The sequence below is a fragment of the Dendrobates tinctorius genome, unplaced genomic scaffold (genome assembly GCF_039654945.1).
Source record: "Dendrobates tinctorius isolate UK_male_01 unplaced genomic scaffold, ASM3965494v1 ptg000022l, whole genome shotgun sequence".
In the NCBI taxonomy this organism is placed as follows: domain Eukaryota; kingdom Metazoa; phylum Chordata; class Amphibia; order Anura; family Dendrobatidae; genus Dendrobates; species Dendrobates tinctorius.
Window position 1 is genome coordinate 37,302,267 of NW_027361690.1, and position 21,433 is coordinate 37,323,699.

The window sequence follows — 21,433 nt, forward strand, 5'->3', positions numbered from 1 at the left end:
TCAATAATGGACCATGGAAAGGTATTAATGGACCTGTCTGTGAAAGAGCTCCATGCGTCTATAGTTTGGGTGTGAAATCCTGCTGACAGATTCCCTTTAAAAATGAAGAAATAATACAAATGTAAAACTAAACATATTTGCTATCACTGAGTCTATAAAAGTCTGATCTATCAAAATGTTAAATTAATTACCCTAATCAATAAACAGCTTAAAAAGAAAATTAATCAAAATGCCAGAACTGTAGTTTTTGGTCGTCAAAACATTGCAACAAAAATCAATAAGAAGCAATCAAAATGTCATACCTACCCCAAAATGTCTAATTAAAAATGTCAACTTGCCACACAAAAAACCCTTACACAGCGCCAATGACCAAAAAATAAAAATATTATGGATCTCAGAAATTGGCGACAAACCATTTTTTTTTTTAAATTAAATTCTGAATTTTTTTTCACCGTTGAAAAAAAAAAAAGACGACAGGCGTCCAGTTGTTGCAGGTCAGTACCCTGACACCACAGACACCCCCAGGAGAAAGCAGGCGGGCGCTGACAATGATCTGGTAGGTGTGAGGCCTCGATCATGGCGTACTGAGTAGTGGAAGGTGACAGAAGGAGAGAGTAGGGGAAGGTACACGCCATAGAGAAAATATGGGTGTACCTAGCCCAACTTGGAAGACGTTTTCATGTGGCATGCGCGCTGGCGAGTAGCAGTAGGCTGCTCGGAGCATGGTGCTCCCAGTATGGTTCGGCCCCCGCGGATAGTGGGTTTGGCCCAACAACTGGTCCGACAACAGAGCGTAGGTGAAGTTTTAGAATGACGCAGGTAGGGACGACAATTGTCGGGGACGACAATAGACAAAGGAAGGGGGAGTGTAGGGACAGTGACCTGACGGACAGACGTACTTGTGAGTTATAACAGATGGATAACAGCTGGGCAGTAAAAGTGATAGGCAGTACCCTGGGTGACCACAAGGTGGCAGGGGGGAGTGTGAGGAAATGGACTTGACAGCAGCTTAGGGCTAGGAAACCGTTCATCATGGGGGGCGGAGTTACAGGGAACCGGGAAAGATATAAATACTGTGGGAGGGTTCCAGAAGATTCCAGTCCCCAGGGGGAGTTCAGGTGACAGGAGGACTATGACAGTTCGTGCTCTCTGAGGAGAACCAGACCAGGGGGACTGAGGAGAGAGAACGTCAGGGGGTGGTCCTGACAGGAAAAACTGCAGAAGGGACGAGGCACTGGGTGTAAGACACCGTATTTGACACGACGACTGAACAGTAGAAGCGCTGTTGGTTTACGGGCCTAAGGCGGCCACAGTGACGGACCTGTAAGGAGCGTCGATGAGTGAAGAGGGGACGGTGTATGCATACACGTTTCCAGTGTAACGTACGGTGTGTGGGAAGTGGCCCTGGAAACGGAGGGCCGTGAGGTGAAGGAAGTGCGGTGTACTTCTGAGGCCGTCAGGCGGACGGCGAGTGAAAATAAACTTGGACCTGTTGCACCCAGAACTTGCCTCCATCTTGTCTCTGTTACATCTCTGCGCGGTCAGAAGAGGGACCACTCCCCACCCCCCAGCTCGGCCCACGAACCCTACACCACACTTAGAATTTTTTTTCCTAATTTCTAGTACACTGAATAGTGAAATAAACAGTAAAAAACAAGGTCTTCTATGCCTATGTGGCTGGAAAAAAAGAGATGAAAAAAATAAAAGTGCAAAAATACAAATATCACTATGTTTAGACTAAGATAATAAAAAATAAATATATAGTAACCTTGCAATTTTCACACAGGCCACTGACCAATTTGGAAACTCCCTAAAAGTGATATCATTTTAAAAAACGCACCCCTCAAATACTTCAAACCTGCTGTCAGGAAAACGTTCAAACCTTCAGGTGCTACAAAGGAATGAATGCAAAGTGGAGTGAAAAAAAATTCAATGTTACCTCTAAAATGTAGCTTTCGCCCCAATTTTTTCACTTTTGCACGATGTAATACCAAAAAAAAAAACCCCAGTTTGTTTCCCACAGTCTTAAGAGCGCAGCGATACCACACTACTAGTTAAAAAGTTCTGTTTGGACAAACATCAGAGGTTGGAGCAGAAGGAGCAATATTTGAATTTTGGAACACAAATTTGACTAAAAATAGATGCCAGTCACCAAGTCACATTTGCAGAGCCTGCAGAGTCCCTGATATGCCTAAACAGCAGAAATCCCCCACAGGTGACCCCATTTTAGTAACTACACCCCTCAAGGATTTTATCCAGGGGTATAGTGAGCATTTTGAACCTAAAAGGTACTACACAGAATTTTATAACATCAGGTTGTCAATATTAGATAGGTCATCATATTGTCATGCTTTTTTTTGTTTGTTTTTTTGTAACTTTTGAAAAAAAAAAAAACAAGCCTAACGGCAAAGAATGAAAAAAATAAAAATTATAAAATAAAAAATTTTAATCTGACTAGGGGGATAACATGCATATTAACTAATTATTGGGCTTTTGATCACTGTGATGGGGTCTATCACAATGATCAAAAGTCAGGAACCAATAGAAAAAATTCCTGCAGTTTTCGGCTGGCATACCTTGACGGGCACACTGCACAAGCGCCAGCCATTTTGCTTTAGGAAAAGGAGGAGGAGGGCTGGGGGATGGTAGTTACGGTATTAAGGTTCCATGGGGGTTGAGGGCACCATTTACCGTATCTCTCATCTGATATGTTAGATCATGTTAGAGGAGAGCAATTCTTTTTACACAGAATCTCACCTTTTTTTTTTTTACGCTGAATACCGGGAAAAAACTGCTCCGATAGTGTTCTACAGGGTCTCAACTCCCCCTCGTAGCTGAAACGCTGGAGATTTTCCGATTCTTGGGAGCACTATTCTCTTTAACCCGATCGCCATTTTAAAATGGCAATGAGGGAATAAGGCCCCTTAGCGGAAACTATTTTTATGCGCATCACGGTCGTTAAGGGGTCAATGGGATTTTAGATGCTAATGCACATTACACAAAACTTGGCTGCAATGAACAATAATTATTATAAGTTAATGTATAATGGGGGTCTCTATACTGGCTCCCAATGTTGGGGGAAAGTTGGATTTCAACATACCATCATACCATGATGGTGGAGCCAAAAGATATTGTTGTTTATGATTTACTTTAGGTGTCGGTCACATTTTGTATTAAGACTAGTTTGGAAACATTAACCAGCCACGCCACCTGAAATTTTCTAGTAGTGTGCTAGAGGAATCACTGACCCCATTAAGTGCAGTGCCACATATCTTCTCCCTCTATTACCTTACCAGTGACTTTGTCACAGTAGGTATTTCAGACTTGTAAGATCATTATCTCTAAAAGTGCTTCGTAAAGTATCCAAACTGAAAACTACACAACATTACAGGTCCACACAAAATAAAAAATGAATTCAAATTAAATTGATATTATAAAACCACCAAATAAATAGCACATCACACTAATCTGCACATACAACACAGTATTACATTAGGTTCTTTGCCATCCATGCTGACAAAACAGAATGCATGGATTTTTTGTTTTAAACTTACCTTGTTGTTGTCTTCATACAGCATAATCACAATCTGCGTCATGTAGTTTAGCTCGGAGACAGCACTTAAATAATCCATTGCTCTTTTCCACTGTTGATCTTTAGACTCCTAGAAAAAGAAAGTACCATAATTTGGCCCTGGTAATATCAATTATGTATTGTATTTCGATATCCTTTTTCCATTGTAACCTGTCACATTCAACAAAAAATGGCCGATTATGGTTACACATTGTAGCACGGAGCAAAATCTATACGTAAATAAGTCAAAAACTGCTAAACAGGACCCTGCTGTGCTGAAGACTAAAAATTTCTCAGGCAATATAGATAAACCCTTCATGGTAAAAGGTCTCTAACACATATCATGAGAGTCATAAAAAGTTAGAGTTGGAAGGGACCTCCAGGGTCATTGTCTCCAACATACTTGCTCAATGCAGGATTCGCTAAACCATCCCAGACAGATGTCTGTCCAGCCTTTGTTTGAAGACTTCCATCGAAGAAGAACTCACCACCTCTCGTGGAAAGCATGCTTTGTAAAATCACTTATTTTATTTTTGTTAAGCATTAAAAAGTATCATAACTACAAGATTCCTATTTTGGATCTAGTTTCTATGAACATGTAGGTCGGCTACGCTGAAGGATTGAATCAATTCTTCAGAAATGATGACGAGGAAACCACTTTGTTTTCAAAACGTATTTCAACGCAGTACCGGCGTCTTTTTCAAGTAAACAAACATTATTATTTTGTTTCTCCTGCTGAGAATAATCAATCAGTTGAAAAAAGAAACATGTCCATCAAAGACAACTGAGGGAGGAGATCTTTGCTTATTTTTTCCTCAGTGCATTAGTATTGTGACCTGGTGTTGGCGAATACAGTTGCTTTTTTTGTGTTGAGTTTTTTGAGTTTTGTGTCTATTTTGGTGAGTTGCTTTTAAATTTTAGTGTAGGGAGGCACAAGACAATGAGGAACCTTGACGTGGTTTGCATGATTGCGTATTTTGATCAAAATTTCGACCAATACCTCATGCATTTTTTTACTTTTTTGTTACAACATTTTCAGGATGCAGCTATGTTGGCTGGGGAGATCTAGGTATCTGTCTTTGTGGGGTGCACTTACATAATACTGCGCAGCTCATCAGATTCATTACTATAGGTGTCACTAACAGGCTGTAAGCCTGACACTGAGCACCTACATGTATCTGTGTGACTGGTGCCCTATACAAGCCTTAGATGTGTGCATTTATAAACACCCCCTCCATGAATGGTCAAGTGTGTGAGTGGTTGTTTCATCAGTATTTTTGCACTTGAACTGCTTCTTCCTGTACTGCATTAGTATTGTGACCTAGTGCTGTTTTCATACTGTGATGCTTTTTCAATTTCACATGTTTTGCTTTTATATTTTTTATCAGATCATAGTAAGATAATTACATTTGTGTCCAGTACCACAAACAAGTAAACCGGTTGCTATACAAAGCACTCACATCCAAGAGACCACCATAACGGAAAATGCTCAGCAAAGAGTGCACGTGGCTTTCACTGGTGAAGTAAAGGCGCGTTCTCACATGACGCCCTGGAGAGAGAACTCCTCTTGAATAACTAGAAAAAAGAATAATGTCTGTAAAGTGCTGTGGAATTAATGGTTCTATATACAGTGCTGTGCAAATTAATTGTAACAAAGCATTTTTTTTTTTTAAGTAAAATCGTAAGTTGGTTACCAGTCAGTGATTCAAACCAGCTTTAACTGCTGTGAACAGGTGTGAGTGCCTGTTCAAAGCAGTTAAAACTGGTTTGAATCACTGACTGGTATCCAACTTACGATTTTACTTAAAAAAAAAAAAATGCTGTGTCCAAATTAATTTGCATAGCACTGTAAGGGTATGTGCACATGTAGTTTTTTGGGTGTGCGGATTTTGGAGAGAAAACCGCAGGTAAATCCTGCGGTTATGCCTGCGGTTTTACACCTCATAATGGATGAGGTGTAAAACTGCAGCGTTTCTGCACCAAACAATTGACATGCTGCGGATTGTAAACCGCAGCAAAACTGCGCAGAAAAATCCGTAGCATGTGCACTGCGTTTTTTTTTTCCCCATTGAAAATAAAGGTACTGTACAACGCAGCAGAATCTGCTGTGTTTCCGCAGAGCCAAAACCGCTGCGGAAACGCAGCAGATTTCACTACGTGTGCACATACCCTAAGTGAGTAAAATAAATAAATACAAAATACCAAACACTTAAGCTTTGCAAATTGCAAGCAATAAATGATAGTCGTAGGAAAAATGTCAAACCTATACAGGGAGTAAGGATCAGATCACAGCAGACTGTGGCTGGTACAGGAGGGTATGTAGAACAATGGACTATGATATATCTATGCCCGTTATCGCTTGTAAGCTTGCGAGCAGGGTCCTCACTCCCTCTGTAACTGCTGAACTATGTGTTACTGTGATTTGTCTATATTGTCTGCATATGCCTCCGCTAATTGTAAAGTGCTGCGGAATATGTTGGTGCTATAGAAATAAAAATGATTATTATTATAATTATTAATGTCTCTAATGTTCCCCATACGCTAGAACTCTCCACCCTACCAGACACTCTCCCACCATCCAAACCTGGTAACCAGCTTCTCCAGGAAAGTGTACAACCTGCCAGAAGCAATCTATACTACACACATGTATAAGCCGCTTCTCTCCTCCTGTGCCAGACTCCCAAACAGATCTTATACATTACACTATTATTAGGCATTTACACCCTCCTGTACATGTGCAGCACTCTGGAACGTAATGGTGAGATAAAATATCATTTCTCCTCCTACTAAACATAGCATAAAATATATCCATATGAAGGCAGAAAGGAGCACAATTCTGTTACTGCGTCCAGATATTTTTCAGAATGGTATAACTAAAAATATATAAAATATTGTAATTTTTTGTCCAAAATGAAGCTTCCTTAGGTTGCAAAGCAAATCCTTGTTGTGCCTCTGACAACACATACAATGGCATTAGTGATGTAACTCACAGTGGATGCAGCTTATTCACAGACTCGTCCTCGTGAGTTCTCTGCAGGTCCAGCAAGATCTTATTAATTAATGGGAGGCAATATCCCAATGCGATCTCCAGTTTTTCTTCTTTATTAATCCCATATTCCTACAAACACAGGACAGGGTATGACTTCTTATTTGCAAAAGTGTGTGGTAACTGCAATAATACAAAGTGCTGGCGTATAACTGGGGTCGGCATGCAGAAGCTTCCAAATAATTAGATTACAAAACATTTTTCTTATTATCACAAAAATGGCATTGTGGCTGGGGAAAGGTCCAGGAGATCAGAGCTACTCCACATGAAGCTTTCTAGTCCTGCTTTTAATGAGGATCCTGATCTAAAAGATAGAAGACCCAATTCAAATCTCCCTGAGCTCACCGTCTTCCATACCGCCCCAGTTTGTGTGCATGGGCTGCTCTTAGAGGAAATGGATGCTACCCCTTTACTTCATGAAAGATCTTTGGAAACATGTATTGCAAGACATCATGATGCTTTGCACAGTGCCTTTCTACACTGTTCTGATATAGGTCGGACATTCAGGGAGGAATTAGGTATGGGACATGTATACTGCACAACATCTGTCTAGGAGATACAGAGAAGTAGACGTATGGTGAGAATGAACATGGCTCTAATGTCCATAATTCTGGGATCTAGCTCAGAACTGAAAACTAGGCTCCTGTGCTTTGTACCATCTACATGCCTTGCTGTGCCCAAGCATTGGAAAACCACAAAGGTCCCATATATAGGAAAATATCTGCTTATCATTTGAGGGAATATGATGCATAGACGATTTGGCGGACATCACTAATCAGAAGGACAGACATGCGATACTCTGGCAATCCTGGCTACTGTACCACGAATCCAGTTTGAGCTTGGTTGGGATCTCATTGTTACTGGTTGGCTGTAAGCGGCTTCATTTTGGGTTGAGACAAAATCATACAAATACATTTTTTTCTATTCTTTTTCTCTTCTCCTCCCCTTTTCCTCATTTCCTTAATTGCCTCGCTCATCTTCCTGCAAGGTTGTATACATCTGCTGTTCACTTAATGCTATTTTTCTTATATGGACTTTATAACCATTATAAAAACTCGGTGAATTTGGGCTCTTGCACATTTTGTATCTGGATCTTCCTTTTTAAAATCATGTTTAAAGAGAGTCTGTCACCAGACTTCACAATATATACTGCATATAGGTTTTTAAATAAATTTCTTAACCTGATGAGGCTGGTGTACAAACTGAAAAGAAATTCATGTCAGACAGGCTTTTGTAAAGTTTTCCTGCCTGATATTCAAATGAGCATTTTAAAGGGGTGATCTCATCTTCACAAATATGTAAATTCAAAGTTGCTTGTTTTAACAAGCACTTTGCAAATTTTACTCGCTATTAAAAATTATCTCCATTTTCAAAAATGGAAGTTTTTTTTAATTGTATTGCTTACTTCTTATTGCCTAGATCACTAGCCACTGCTGCAGTCTATCAGTGATGGTCAGTTCCCTAGGCAATGAACACGCTTACAATATCTCTGTGCTATCATGCATCGCTTTACAGCTGACCACTGGATCCGTTCAGCTCAGTGCACATGTGCCTCTCCGAAGCTGCAGAGGCACACCTGGTTCCGCTTGCAGCATTAGAGAGAGCCTAGTTCAGACCAGCAATGCAACCATGCCACTGGTGCAAAACGTCAACCAATTGCAAGGGGTTGTTCGATCTAGAATGACAAGTCTGCAAGCTCTGTGTGTGACTGCAGACTTGAGAATCCTACCTGCACTGGGAACTACGGTCAAGTATGCGATATTTATGTTCCCAAGCAAAACCCATCTAGTGGGCGCGACCTCGCTCAATACACTGTCGAATCCCTGCAGCTTACGCTGGGAGACTGCAGTCACACAGAGTGACTGCAGACTTGTCATTCTAGATCGGACAACCTCTTTAACGTACAGTTGTACTCAAAAGTTTACATACCCTGGCAGAATTTTTGCTTTCTTGGCCTTTTTTTCAGAGAATATGAATGATAACACCACAACCTTTTCTCCACTCATGGTTAGTGGTTGGGTGAAGCCATTTATTGTCAAAACTATTGTGTTTTCTCTTTTTAAATCATAATGACATCCCAAAACATCCAAATGACCCTGATCAAAAGTTCACATACCCCATTTTTTAATACAGTGTATTGCCCCCTCTAACATCAATGACAGCTTGAAGTCTTTTGTGGTAGTTGTGGATGAGGTTTTTTATTTTCTCAGATGGTAACCTGCCCACTCTTCTTGGCAAAAAGCCTCCAGTTCCTGTTCATTCTTGGGCTGTCTAGCATGAACTGCGCGCTTGAGATCTCCCCAGAGTGGCTAAATGATATTGAGGTCAGGAGACTCAGATGGCCACTCCAGAACCTTCACTTTGTTCTGCTGTAACCAATGACAGGTCGACTTGGCCTTGTGTTTTGGATCGTAGTCATCTTGGAATGTCCAAGTACGTCCCATGCGTAGCTTCCGGGCCAATGATTGCAAATTTGCCTCCAGTATTTGCTGATAACGTGCTGCATTCATCTTTCCTTCAACCTAGACCAAGTTTCCTGTGCTTTTGTAGCACACACATCCCAAAATCATCAGCGATCCACCTCTATGCTTTACAGTAGGAATGGTGTTCCTTTCATCATAGGCCTTGTTGACCTCTCTGTAAATGTAAAGTTAATGGTTGTGGCCAAAAAGTTCAATTTTGGTCTCATCACTCCAAATTACCTTTGCTCCAGAAGTATTGAGGCTTGTCTTTGTGCTGTTTTGCGTATTGTAGGTGAGATACTTTGTGGCATTTGAGCAGTAATGGCTTTCTTCTGGCGACTCGACCATGCAGCCCATTTTTTTTTCAAGTGGCTCCATATCTTGCATCTTGAAACAAACACACTGCTAGTTTTCAGAGAGTCCAGTAGTACTTCAGCTGATGTTATTTGTGGGTTTTTCTTTGAATCCCGAACAAATTTCCTGGCAGTTGTTGACGGAATTTTTGTTGGTCCGTATTAAGAGCCCTGCTGCAGATCTACAGCAGGAGACTGTGCACGTGTTACAGAAGGACAGAGTGTGTGAAGAGCGCTGCGGTGAGCTTACCTGCCGATGCGCAGGACCTGAGACACATGACCCCCGGGAAAGTGGCCGGAGGCGGAGCCAGACACAGAGTAGCGGTGGTGACCAGCGAAGCTGGAGAGTAGTCTGAACGTGCCGAAGTCAAGCCGTGAGGTCGAAGAGTGAGATGCTAAGAGTGGTCAGGACGTAGCAAAAAGGTCGGGAAGCCGGACAGTACAAACGGGGCAGACAGGTGGGAAGCTAGAGTACCAAGTCGAAGGTCAGAGCCAGAAACAGACAAGCACAGAGTCATAAGACAGTGCACAGAACGAGAAAACAGACCGGGTCATACACAAGAAAGCAATTGGACTAAACAGTATGCAAGCACACCAGGGGGTCAAACAACCAAGACAGATGTATCACTGACAAGGATCCCCAGATGAAAGTGGGTAAACATAGCCCTCCCCAAACCAAAAGTAGGCCACACAAAATTAGAATCATAGAATCATAGAATCGTAGAGTTGGAAGGGACCTCCTGGGCCATCTGGTCCAACCCCCTGCTCAAAGCAGGATTCGCTAAATCATCCCAGTCAGATGTCTGTCCAGCCTCTGTTTGAAGACTTCCATTGAAGGAGAACTCACCACTTCTCGTGGCAGCCTGTTCCACTCATTGATCACTCTAACTGTCAAAAAGTTTTTTCTAATATCTAATCTGTGTCTCCTCCCATTCAGTTTCATCCCATTGCTTCTAGTCTTTCCTTGTGCAAATGAGAATAAAGTTGATCCTTCTACAATGTGACAGCCCTTTAGATATTTGTAGACAGCAATTAAGTCTCCTCTCAGTCTTCTCTTTTGCAAACTAAACATTCCCAAATCCTGCAACCTTTCCTCATAAGACAGGGTTTGCAGACCGGTCACCATTCTGGTCACTCTTTTCTGAACTTGCTCCAGTTTGTTGATGTCTTTTTTAAAATGTGGTGCCCAAAACTGGACACAATATTCCAGATGAGGTCTGACCAAAGAGGAGTAGAGGGAAATAATGACTTCACGTGATCTAGACTGTATGCTTCTGTTAATACATCCTAGAACTGCATTTGCCTTTTTTGCTGCTGCATCACACTGTTGACTCATATTCAGTCTGTGATCTATTAGTATACCCAAGTCTTTTTCACATGTGCTGTCACTTAGCCCTATTCCTCCCATTCTATATATGCTTTTTTCATTTTTATTGCCCAGATGTAGTACTTTGCATTTCTCCCTGTTAAAAACCATTCTGTTAGTTGCTGCCCACTTCTCCAGTTTATTTAAATCTTTTTGAATCCTCTCTCTCTCTTCTCTAGTATTAGCTATCCCTCCTAGCTTTGTGTCATCAGCAAATTTAATCAGTTTACCCTCAATTCCTTCATCTAAATCGTTGATAAAGATGTTGAACAATACAGGGCCCAGGACAGAGCCCTGTGGTACCCCACTTGAGACATTCTTCCAACTGGATGTGCAGCCATTTACGACCACTCTTTGGGTCCGATCACTAAGCCAGCTATGAATCCACCTAACAGTTGCCTTGTCCATTCCATACTTAGTCATTTTTTCAATAAGGATTGTATGAGAGACTTTGTCAAATGCTTTGCTGAAGTCAAGATATACTATATCTACAGCATTTCCTTGATCCACCCAATCAGTGATACCGTCATAGAAGGAAATTAAGTTAGTCTGACATGACTTATTAGTTACAAACCCATGCTGACTCTGTTTGATCACTTCATTCTTATCCAGGTATTGACTTAAATGTTGTTTAATAATTTGTTCAAAGATCTTTCCTGGTATAGAAGTCAGACTCACCGGCCTATAGTTGCCTGGGTCCACCTTCTTCCCCCTTTTGAAGATAGGAACAACATTTGCTCTTCTCCAGTCTTCTGGCACTTCTCCTGTTCTCCAAGAATTTTCAAAGATTATGGAGAGTGGTTCAGAAATTTCTTCTGCTATCTCCTTCAGTACTCTGGGGTGTAATTCATCTGGACCTGGAGACTTGAATTCATTTAGGTTAGCTAAGTGTTTCCTCACTATCTTTCTGTTTATAGATATCCTGGATTCTTCTATTCCCTTAATAGGACAGTGAATAACAGTTGGTGTTACATTTCCTTTCTGAGAGAAAACAGATGCAAAATAGGAATTTAAAAGTTCAGCCTTCTCAACATCCTGTCTTACCATTTCATCATTTTCATCCTGTAAAAATCCTATAGCATCTTTGACTTTTCTTTTACTTTTGACATATCCCCAAAATCCTTTATTATTGCTTTTGACATCTCTTGCAAGCCTCAATTCATTTTCAGCTTTAGCTAATCTGATTTGTGCCCTGCAGATTCTGCAGACAGCATTATATTCTTCTTTAGATATGCCTCCCTCTTTCCATTTTATAAACATTTTTTTCTTCCTTTTTAGCATGTGCTTAAGTTCTGTGTTCACCCATCCTGGTTTCCTTAAATGCTTCCTATTCTTCCCTCTTTTCGGAATTGTTAACAACTGTGCTTTGAGAATTTCATTTTTCAAGATTTCCCATCCTTCCTGGACATTTTTGTCTTTAAGGATATCCAGCCATTGGATCCCTCCAATTATCTTTCTGAATCCCTTAAAATCTGCCTTTCTGAAATCTAACCTTGACGTCTGAGTCTTCACAGGTCTTCCGCCTCTAGTTATCCAAAATTCTAAAATAGCATGGTCGCTACCTCCTAGGGTTCCAGCCACTTTTACCTCCTCAACCATTTCCTCCCTGTTTATAAGGATTAGATCCAAGGTAGCAGTTCCCCTTGTTTTCTCCCCTACCTTTTGGAAGATAAAGTTGTCAGCAAGAGAGGATAAGAATTTCCTTGACCTGTTAGTTTTGCTTGAGAGAGATTCCCAACAAATGTCTGGATAGTTGAAATCTCCCATGACAACTATGTCATATTTTTTGGAGAACTTGGCCATTTGATGCATAAAGAGTTCATCCATATCTTCAGCTTGCACAGGCGGCCTGTAGTAAATGCCTACAATGGTGTCCTTTCCATTGTTCTGTCCTTGTATTCTTACCCAAACAGTTTCCACAGAACTCCCAGTCTCTGAAGCTTCAATCTCTGTGCAGATATACGCGTTTCTAACATACAATGCAACACCCCCTCCTCGTTTATCAAGTCTGTTTCTTGCAAATAAGTTGTATCCTTCTAGTCTTGTATTCCAATCATGTGTATCGTCCCACCAAGTTTCAGTGATTCCAATGACATCATATTTCTTTTCCTGTGTTAGTAGTTCCAATTCTCCTTGTTTGTTGCCCATGCTTTGCGCATTAGTATAGAAACATTTTAGTTTGTGATTGGTTTCTCTTTCTCCAATATTTTTATTAATTAGATTCTTTCGTCTTTGTTCTTCCTTTCCACTTCTATTAGCAGAGTTCTCAATAGCATTTGTCAGGTGTATGGCTTTTTCTGGTCTTTTGCTTCCCTTCCCATGTTGTTCTAGTTTAAAGCTCTCCTTACAAGTGTAGCAAGGCGACTTCCAAATACATGCTTTCCAGTCTTCGTAAGGTGCACCCCATCTCTAGCAAGTAGTCCATCGTATAAGTAGTTCACTCCGTGATCCAGAAATCCAAATCATTGCTGACGGCACCATCGACGTAGCCAGTTGTTCACCTGCAGAATCTTATTCCACCTCCGTGGTCCATGGCCATCCACTGGGAGGATGGAAGAGAAGACCACCTGCGCTCCCAGTTCTTTCACTTTCTTGCCTAAGTCTTCAAAGTCTCTGCAGATGGTTTCCAGGTCGTTTCTTGCGGTGTCATTTGTCCCCACATGTAGTAGCAGGAATGGGTAGTCATCTGTAGGTCTGAAGAGTCCTGATATCCTGTCAGACACATCTTTAATTTTTGCACCTGGAAGACAGCACATTTCTCTTGAAGTTATATCCGGTCTGCAGATAGCGGCCTCTGTTCCTCTCAACAGGGAATCCCCCATGACCACCACTCTCCGTTTCTTCTTCACAACATTTTTCTTTCTCCATCCAGGAGGACTCTGAAGGCGTACAAGGTTGCTGTTTGTTGGCAAAGTCTTATCCTGATGTATTTCTTCATCGTTTTCCTGCGTGAGAGCCTGGTACTGGTTCCTGAGAAGTATGGGTGCTGACTGCCTCCTGATCCTCCTGCTTCTCTGGGTCACATGTCTCCATTCCTCTGTTTCTTCAGGTGCACTTCGAATTTCTTCTCTTTCTGTAACATGAAGAGATAATTCTGCTCTGTCCAAGAACTCTTCACCTTCCTTAATGATCTTCAACGTAGCCAACCTCTCTTCGAGATTTTGCAACTTTTCCTCCAACAGGGACACAAGCTTGCATTTGTGGCATGTGAAGTTTGGCTTTTCCACTGGTAAGTCTGTGAACATGTAGCAAGAAATGCAGCTCACCAAATGGCTCCTGGCCTCTTCCATCTTGAGATTTCTTAAAAACGATGAAAGATGAGCCAAAATCGGTTTTTCCGATTTCCTCTTTTCAGCTGCAACGGCCAAAACCCAGTGATCGTTGAGCTCGCGGAGACTCTTCACTTATCCCAGAAGGCACTGGGAATATGCAAATGATCTCCTCAAGACTCTTCCCCTGGTTTTCCGATTTCCTCTTTTCAGCTGCAACGGCCAAAACCCAGTGATCGTTGAGCTCGCGGAGACTCTTCACTTATCCCAGAAGGCACTGGGAATATGCAAATGATCTCCTCAAGACTCTTCCCCTCTTCCCTCTTAACCTTGAGAGGACAGGGAAGGAACCCTGTCCACAACCATGACAGTCCGCATGATAGCGGTTTTGTTCTTACAGAGCCCCTGATTTTCCATTTGTTAATCACAGTTTGAACACTGCTGACTGGCATTATCAATTTCTTGGATATCTTCTTGTATCCCTTTCCTGTCTTATACAGTTCAACCACCTTTTCCCGTAGATCCGTTGACAATTCTTTTGCTTTCCCCATGACTCACGATCCAGAAACGTCAAGTGGCTTGATGGAAGATGCAAGAGTCTGTCTGGATCCCAGAAACTCACTCAGCTTTTATGCACACACACTGCTTACAAGCAAACAGGTCACAGGGGAGGATATTTCCTTTAGTAGCCATTCAAACACATTTTTGTCACCTTCTGTGCATGTTATTAGGCCAAAATCACCAGGGTAAGTAAACTTTTGATCAGGGTCATTTGGTTGTCAGTATGATTTAAAAAGACAAAACACAGTAGTTTGACAATTGGCTTCACCCAACCACTAACCTTGAATGGAGAAAAAAAGTTTTGGTCTTATTCATATGCGCTGAAAAAAGGCAGAGAAAGCAAAAATTCTTCCGGGGTATGTAAACTTTTGAGCACAACTGTATAAAGCTTGGGTTGTGAAATCAGGTGAGGAAATCAGTCTAGATCATATATTAATTAAAATAAGACAACAAGATTTATACTTTTCCATTTGAATGATACACACAACAAATTATGACTACACCGACCTGTGGAATTATGACATCTGCTAAAGATTTAGAAAGTTTGAAGAGTTCATCAGTCCCATCCAGGTTGAGTGAGTTGTTGTGCTGGACATCATACTTGACACAATCATAAATATCAGGAATCTTGCTGATATCATAACGCCCACTTTTCATACGAAAATCCCTCTCTAGCTTGGTCCATCGCTGTAACATCAGCTCCAAAGTCTCGCTATGATATAACTGTACCTCTGTTGACAAAGTCATTTTTAGTAGTACCACATACACAAGCCTAGCAGCATGGATTCCATATTTACCCCTTAAAGAACAAAGTTTCATTTGGCCATCAAGGGGCTGCACGGCCTTTTGGTATAAGCCTAAAGTCACCGCAGACTTGTGAATCCACACAGCGCGTGCAGGAGTGGAAGGTCATGTGATTGCACATTCCCACTAAACGTATCCGGCCTGGCTCAATTCGCTTATACTGAGCACGGCTGCGCACATCTAGTCGGCACATGACTGCATGTATGCAAATCCAAAACCTGGAGTCAACGCGCCCGTCCGCTCCTAGCGCCGGCACCAGAGAATCTAGCTCTAAGCATGCTGTAAGGATTCGTAAGTTTGTAGTCACATAATATTATTTCAAACTTGTACCCCAAGGCCAGACCACCCCTTTAATCTACATACATCCTTTCTTTGTTTTCCACCATTGCCTTTCAGGGGACACTTTTTTATTGTTGTATGAAGGCATGAATTTTTTGTAGGATGAGTTGTATTTGTGACTGGCACCATTTTGGGCTAGATACAAGTTAATACCCTTTTTAACTCTTTATGGGAAATATGGGAAAAAAACAACAGTTTTTCTTCTGTTTTGTTTTTTTTTACATTTCAAATTTTACATGTTTCATTTGCTGCACAAATAAAGTGACAACTTTTTTCTATCAGTACAAGTAGTATTATTTATGTTTTATTAATTTTATAAATTCTGTTAAAAACAAAATACACCGTATATATTTTTTGTGTTGCCATTTTCAGAGAGATACAAGTTTAACATTTTCAAATCAAATAATCTACATGAGGGCCTTTTTTCGCATGATGAGAAGGTCCCAATATAGTGTACACAATTTTTTGATCACTGATTTTTTTTTTTTTTTTAGGTAGAATATACCCTGCTCAAAAAAAGTTAAAGGGAACACTAAAATAGCACATCCTAGATACCGCTGTATTAAGAATTCCAGTTACAAATATTCATTACATAGTGAAATTCATTGAGAACAATAAAACATAAAAATGATCAATGTAAATCAAAATTAATATCCCATGGAGGTCTGGATTTGGAAAATCAAATTACAGGCTGATCCAACTTCAGTGGAAATGCTTCAAGACAAGAAAATGGTGCTCAGTAGCGTGTGTGTGGCCTCCACGTGCCTGTATGACCTCCCTACAACGCCTGGGCATGTTCATGATGAGCCGGCGGATGTTCTCCTAAGGGATCTCCTCCCCATACTTGGATTAAAGCATCAGTCAACTCCTGGACAGTGTGAGGTGCGACGAGGCATTGGTGGATGGAACGAGACATGATGTCCCAGATGTGTTCGATTGAATTCAGGTCTGGGGAATGGGCATCAATGCCCTCTTTATGTAGGAATTGCTGACACACTTCAGCCACCTGAGGCCTAGTATTGTCATGCATCAAAAGGAACCCAGGACCCACTGCACCTGCATATGGTCTCACAATGGTTCTGAGGATTTTATCCCAATACATAATGGCACTCAGGGTACTTCTGGTTAGCACATGAAAGTTGTGTGGCACTCCAACGACATGACTCCCCACCCCATTACTGACCCACTGCCAAAACGGTCATGCTGCAGTCAGCAAAATGTTCCACGGCGTCTCCAGGCTCGGGCACATCTGTCACATGTGTTCAGTATGAACCTACTCTCACTCGTGAAGAACACAGGATGCAAATGTCGAATCTGCCAATCACCCTACACAGTGTTGGGCTGTAAGCACAACACCCACTTGTGAACATCGGGCCTTTATTCCACCCTCATGGAGTCTGTTTCTGCAAATTTGAGCAGAAACATGGAGGTTAGTGGCCTGCTGGAGGTCATTTTACAAGGCTCTGAAACTGCTACTCCTTGCACAAAGAAGGAGGTAGTGGTCCTGCTGCTGGGTTGTTGCCCTCCGCCCCCTCCATGTATCCTGGTGTACTGGCCTTTTTCCTGGTATATGCTCCATGCTCTGGACACTGTGCTGACAGACACAGCAACCCTTCTTGCCACAACTTGAATTCATGTGCCATCCTGGATGAGCTGCACTACCTGAGCAACTGCTGACCAAAACAAAAGCCAAAAAGGATGAAAACTGAGAAATGATCTGTGGTCACCCATTGAAGAACCACTCCTGTATAGGGGTTACCTTGCTAATTGCCTATCATTTCTACCTGTTGTCTGTTCTATTTGAACAACAGCAAGAGAAATTGAGTCACAATTGGTGTTGCTTCATAACTGGACAGGTTGATTTCACAGAAGTGTGACTGACTTGGCGTTACATTGTGTTGCTTAAATATTCTCTTTATTTTAAGCAGTGCCTAAAAAATAAACAAACAGCAAACCAAACAAAAGTAATGTTGTTCTGCATTTTTTTGTTTAATTTTTTTTTCATTAACATTCACCATTCAATATAATTGATATGCTATTTTTTTTCTTAACATCGATATGATACTGATGATATCAAATGTATGGTAATTAATTTTATCATTTATTAGTTTAGATTTCTTAAAAAAAAGAAAAAAAAAAAAGGACTTTTTTAGGTCACCATGTTCTGAAACATATAGCTTTTTTATTTTTTGCGGACAGAGCTGTTTGAGGACTACTTTTTTTTTGTGACAAGCTCTGGTGTTATCTTGCCTGTTAGATTAAATGCCCCGTCACACACAGCGAGATTGCCAGCGAGATCGCGGATTTTGTGACGCCACAGCGATCTCGCCAGCGAGATCGCTGTGTGTGACATGTATCAGCGACCGGCCCATCTGCCGGGTATCACTGATCGTACTCAAACGTCCTGGGACATTTTTTGATAGTTGGTCTCCCGCTGGCCAGCGCGCATTGCTGCGTGTGGCAGCGAGAGATCGATCAGCGACGCCGTGAGCTGGTTTCCAATGTAAACAGCGGGTATCTAAGAGAAGCGCAGCTCTTAAATACCCGCTGTTTACCTTGGATTCCAGCTTACTCGCTGGTCCTGATTGCTGGTGGGTCTGTCTATGTGACAGCTCACCAGCGATCAGCTAACTATAGTCCCAGCGATCCCATCCACGTCAGATCGTTGGTGGGATCGCTGGGACATTGATATGTGTAATGGGGCTTTTAGCCTCTGAGACAATCTATTAGATTTTAATCTATGGCATATCAGGAGGTCACTGTAAGCCTGTCAAAATCCTTTCATGCCATGTTGCCTATTGATTGTGGCAAGTAAGGCGTTAGAGGGATTGCCCACTACTAGGACAACCCCTTCTCATTCTAAACATTTCCCCCCATTAAAACACCTATACTCACCTCCCGTACCGGCGCAGTTCCAGCAGTATCAGTAATTGCATTCTCAAGGCTCATGTGAGGTTGCAAAGTCACATGAGCTCTGCGCCCGATCAGCACTGGCTTTGGACGAATAAGTAACAACAGGCAGTGACAGCTGCGACTGGCCATTCATCTTTTCTAGATTACTTATACGTTAGAAGGTGGGGACAGTGAAGCCAGCACTGATTGGGAACAGGGCTCACGTGGCGTTATAACCTCATGCGAGCCCTGGGAGAGCGAGTGCCGACACGGGAGGGGAGTATAGGTGTTTATATTTTAACGGAGGTAAACACTCAGAATGAGGTGTCCTCCAGTACTGGACAACCAATTTAATTGAGCTGCTGCAGAGAGCCATGCTCATTTCCTGCTGTTACGTCTGTGCTAGACGCATGCAGGGAGCATTGCTAGCTTAGCAAAGATGACTGGCAATTACTCAGATGGATAAGGTAGGCAGCAGATATCTGCAATCACAACTACAGAATTCTTTATAATTATAAAAACCCTCACCTGCAGATTTAGGATCTTCCAAGCGCTGACGGATCTGAGAAGTCAGATTTTCAATGAGTGAAAACACCAAGTCACAGGTCTTCACAGGGTTCTTTATGGACTCCATAGAATTAAGCAGAGAACTGCTACTCGTAGGGGCCAGCTACAGAAATGTAAGCAGAAGAGCCACACACTTATTCACATACCATGGAATAGCAAAAGGGTGTCCAGCCCTCATATTTATCACTGAACTAGAACAAAGGTATTGTTAACACATGGCACACTGAAATAAGGAATGGCCAGGCTGATCTTAGCCAAGAGCGTGAGATTTAGGTGTGAATGCGGCAGGGCAGCACTCGCAGATACAGCCAATAAATGCTATATTCTACCTTTTGGTTGTCATTATCTCGATCTCAACAGAAAACCACTATTCACTGTTCTACTTTACTTCATCATTGCCATGCAGCAAAGAATGTGAGTGCGGCATAATTTGTTACTTCCCATTATGTATACCATTATTTAGGCAACATATCCCAATCTCCAATCCAATCTCATACAGAAATGTAAATACAGCGCAATATGCAGTCAAATAACCGGCAAGTGTCAGGAGAAAACTAACAAGAGCACGGGGAAAACATAACAAATGCTGCAATTTCCATGGCGGGATTCAATCCCAGGACCCCAGAATTACCTTGTCCTGGTCCTGTTCCGTAAAATCTGTATCCTTCTGCATGATCTCATGGAGACGAGCCTTCACTTTTTGCTGACAGCTGCTTAAGGAATCGCTGTCACTGTCCAGGAGTCCGTTCATGTTTGCACTTTTCACCATTTGAACTAAAATGGGTGTAAGCTCACCTTCTAGTGCCAGGAGACCCTGTAAGAAATAGTACGTCATATTATATTACATCAGCAGTTCCTCTTTTATGCAATCTAATATATAAAGCTCAATGTGGGGGTGTGTGTGTGTATGTATGTATGTATGTATGTCCGGGATTGGCATCTGCACCGTCGTAGCTACAGCCACAAAATTTTGCACAGTCACACGTCTGGACCCCGAGAGCGTCATAGGCTATGTTGTGAGGCAAAATTTTAACCCCACGCGTACCAATTCACCAAACAATTTTGCCCCTATCTACATAATGGGGAAAAAAAGTGTACATATTGGCATCTGCACCGTCGTAGCTACAGCCTCAAACTTTTTGCACAGTCACACGTCTGGATCCCGAGAGCGTCATAGGCGCGTCATCTTAACCCGGCGCGTTCCAATTCACCAAACAATTTTGCCACTATCTACATAATGGGGAGCCCAGTATCACACAGGATAGGATTAGATACACAGCTCAGCAGTCAGTATCACACAGGATAGGATTAGATACACAGCTCAGCAGTCAGTATCACACAGGATAGGATTAGATACATGGCTCAGCAGTCAGTATCACACAGGAGAGGATAAGACACATGGCTCAGCAGGCAGTATCACACAGGATAGGATTAGATACACAGCTCAGCAGTCAGTATCACACAGGATAGGAATAGATACACGGCTCAGCAGACAGTATCACACAGGATAGGATTAGATACGCAGCTCAGCACACAGTATCACACAGAATAGTATTAGATACATGGCTCAGCAGACAATATCACACAGAATAGGATTAGATACAGGGCTCAGAAGTCAGTATCACACAGGATAGGATTAGATGCATGGTTTTTATGTGCAATATAATCATTATAATTTGTTATAACTAACCACAGTTGGTTACTATGCCCAGGCAACGCCGGGCTCTTCAGCTAGTATACTATATGTTTAAAGTGTAACCATCATTTTAATTTGTATTTAATAAATCAATAGTGCAACTTTATAATCTATTGCATCAGGGAAATCAGCATCTCTTACTTCCTGGATTGATCTTTCACTCTCAATTCATGGGTAAAATAGATTCAATGAAGACGGATGTAAACATTGCAAGGATAGAAGATGAGAGTTGGTGCTTATACCATTCTATGGACGAGGGAGGAGCTAGAGGCAGACAGACATTCTGCTGCAAATTTTCCTGAAATTACAGTTACAGTTCTTCATAAAACCTTATCAGCATCAACTGTAATCTAAATCAGTAGTGGGAAAATCTGTATTCAATGAAGTCATAGTTTACCCATGAACTGAGAATTTTGATAATGAAAGTTCAGTCCAGGAGAAGAAAGAAGCAAATGTCATGTAACTGCGCTCTGTGATATCTTTATAATGTGGCTGCTGGTTCTGCTG

The 21,433-nt window shown here is 41.7% G+C and overlaps 1 protein-coding gene across 11 annotated transcripts in view; it reads right to left on the reverse strand.

Moving 5' to 3' along the window:
• PPIP5K1 (diphosphoinositol pentakisphosphate kinase 1) overlaps positions 1 to 21,433 on the reverse strand; it is a 273,000-nt gene that overhangs the window by 129,253 nt on the left and 122,314 nt on the right. For all 11 annotated transcript variants that reach the window (XM_073568589.1, XM_073568597.1, XM_073568596.1 and 8 more), the window contains exons 17-22: positions 19,862 to 20,044; positions 19,192 to 19,333; positions 15,136 to 15,359; positions 6,562 to 6,689; positions 5,032 to 5,146; positions 3,555 to 3,662 (exon numbers count right to left, since the gene is read on the reverse strand). In XM_073568589.1, the coding sequence (XP_073424690.1) occupies positions 3,555 to 3,662; positions 5,032 to 5,146; positions 6,562 to 6,689; positions 15,136 to 15,359; positions 19,192 to 19,333; positions 19,862 to 20,044 (900 nt within the window). The remainder of the gene's footprint in view (positions 1 to 3,554; positions 3,663 to 5,031; positions 5,147 to 6,561; positions 6,690 to 15,135; positions 15,360 to 19,191; positions 19,334 to 19,861; positions 20,045 to 21,433) is intronic.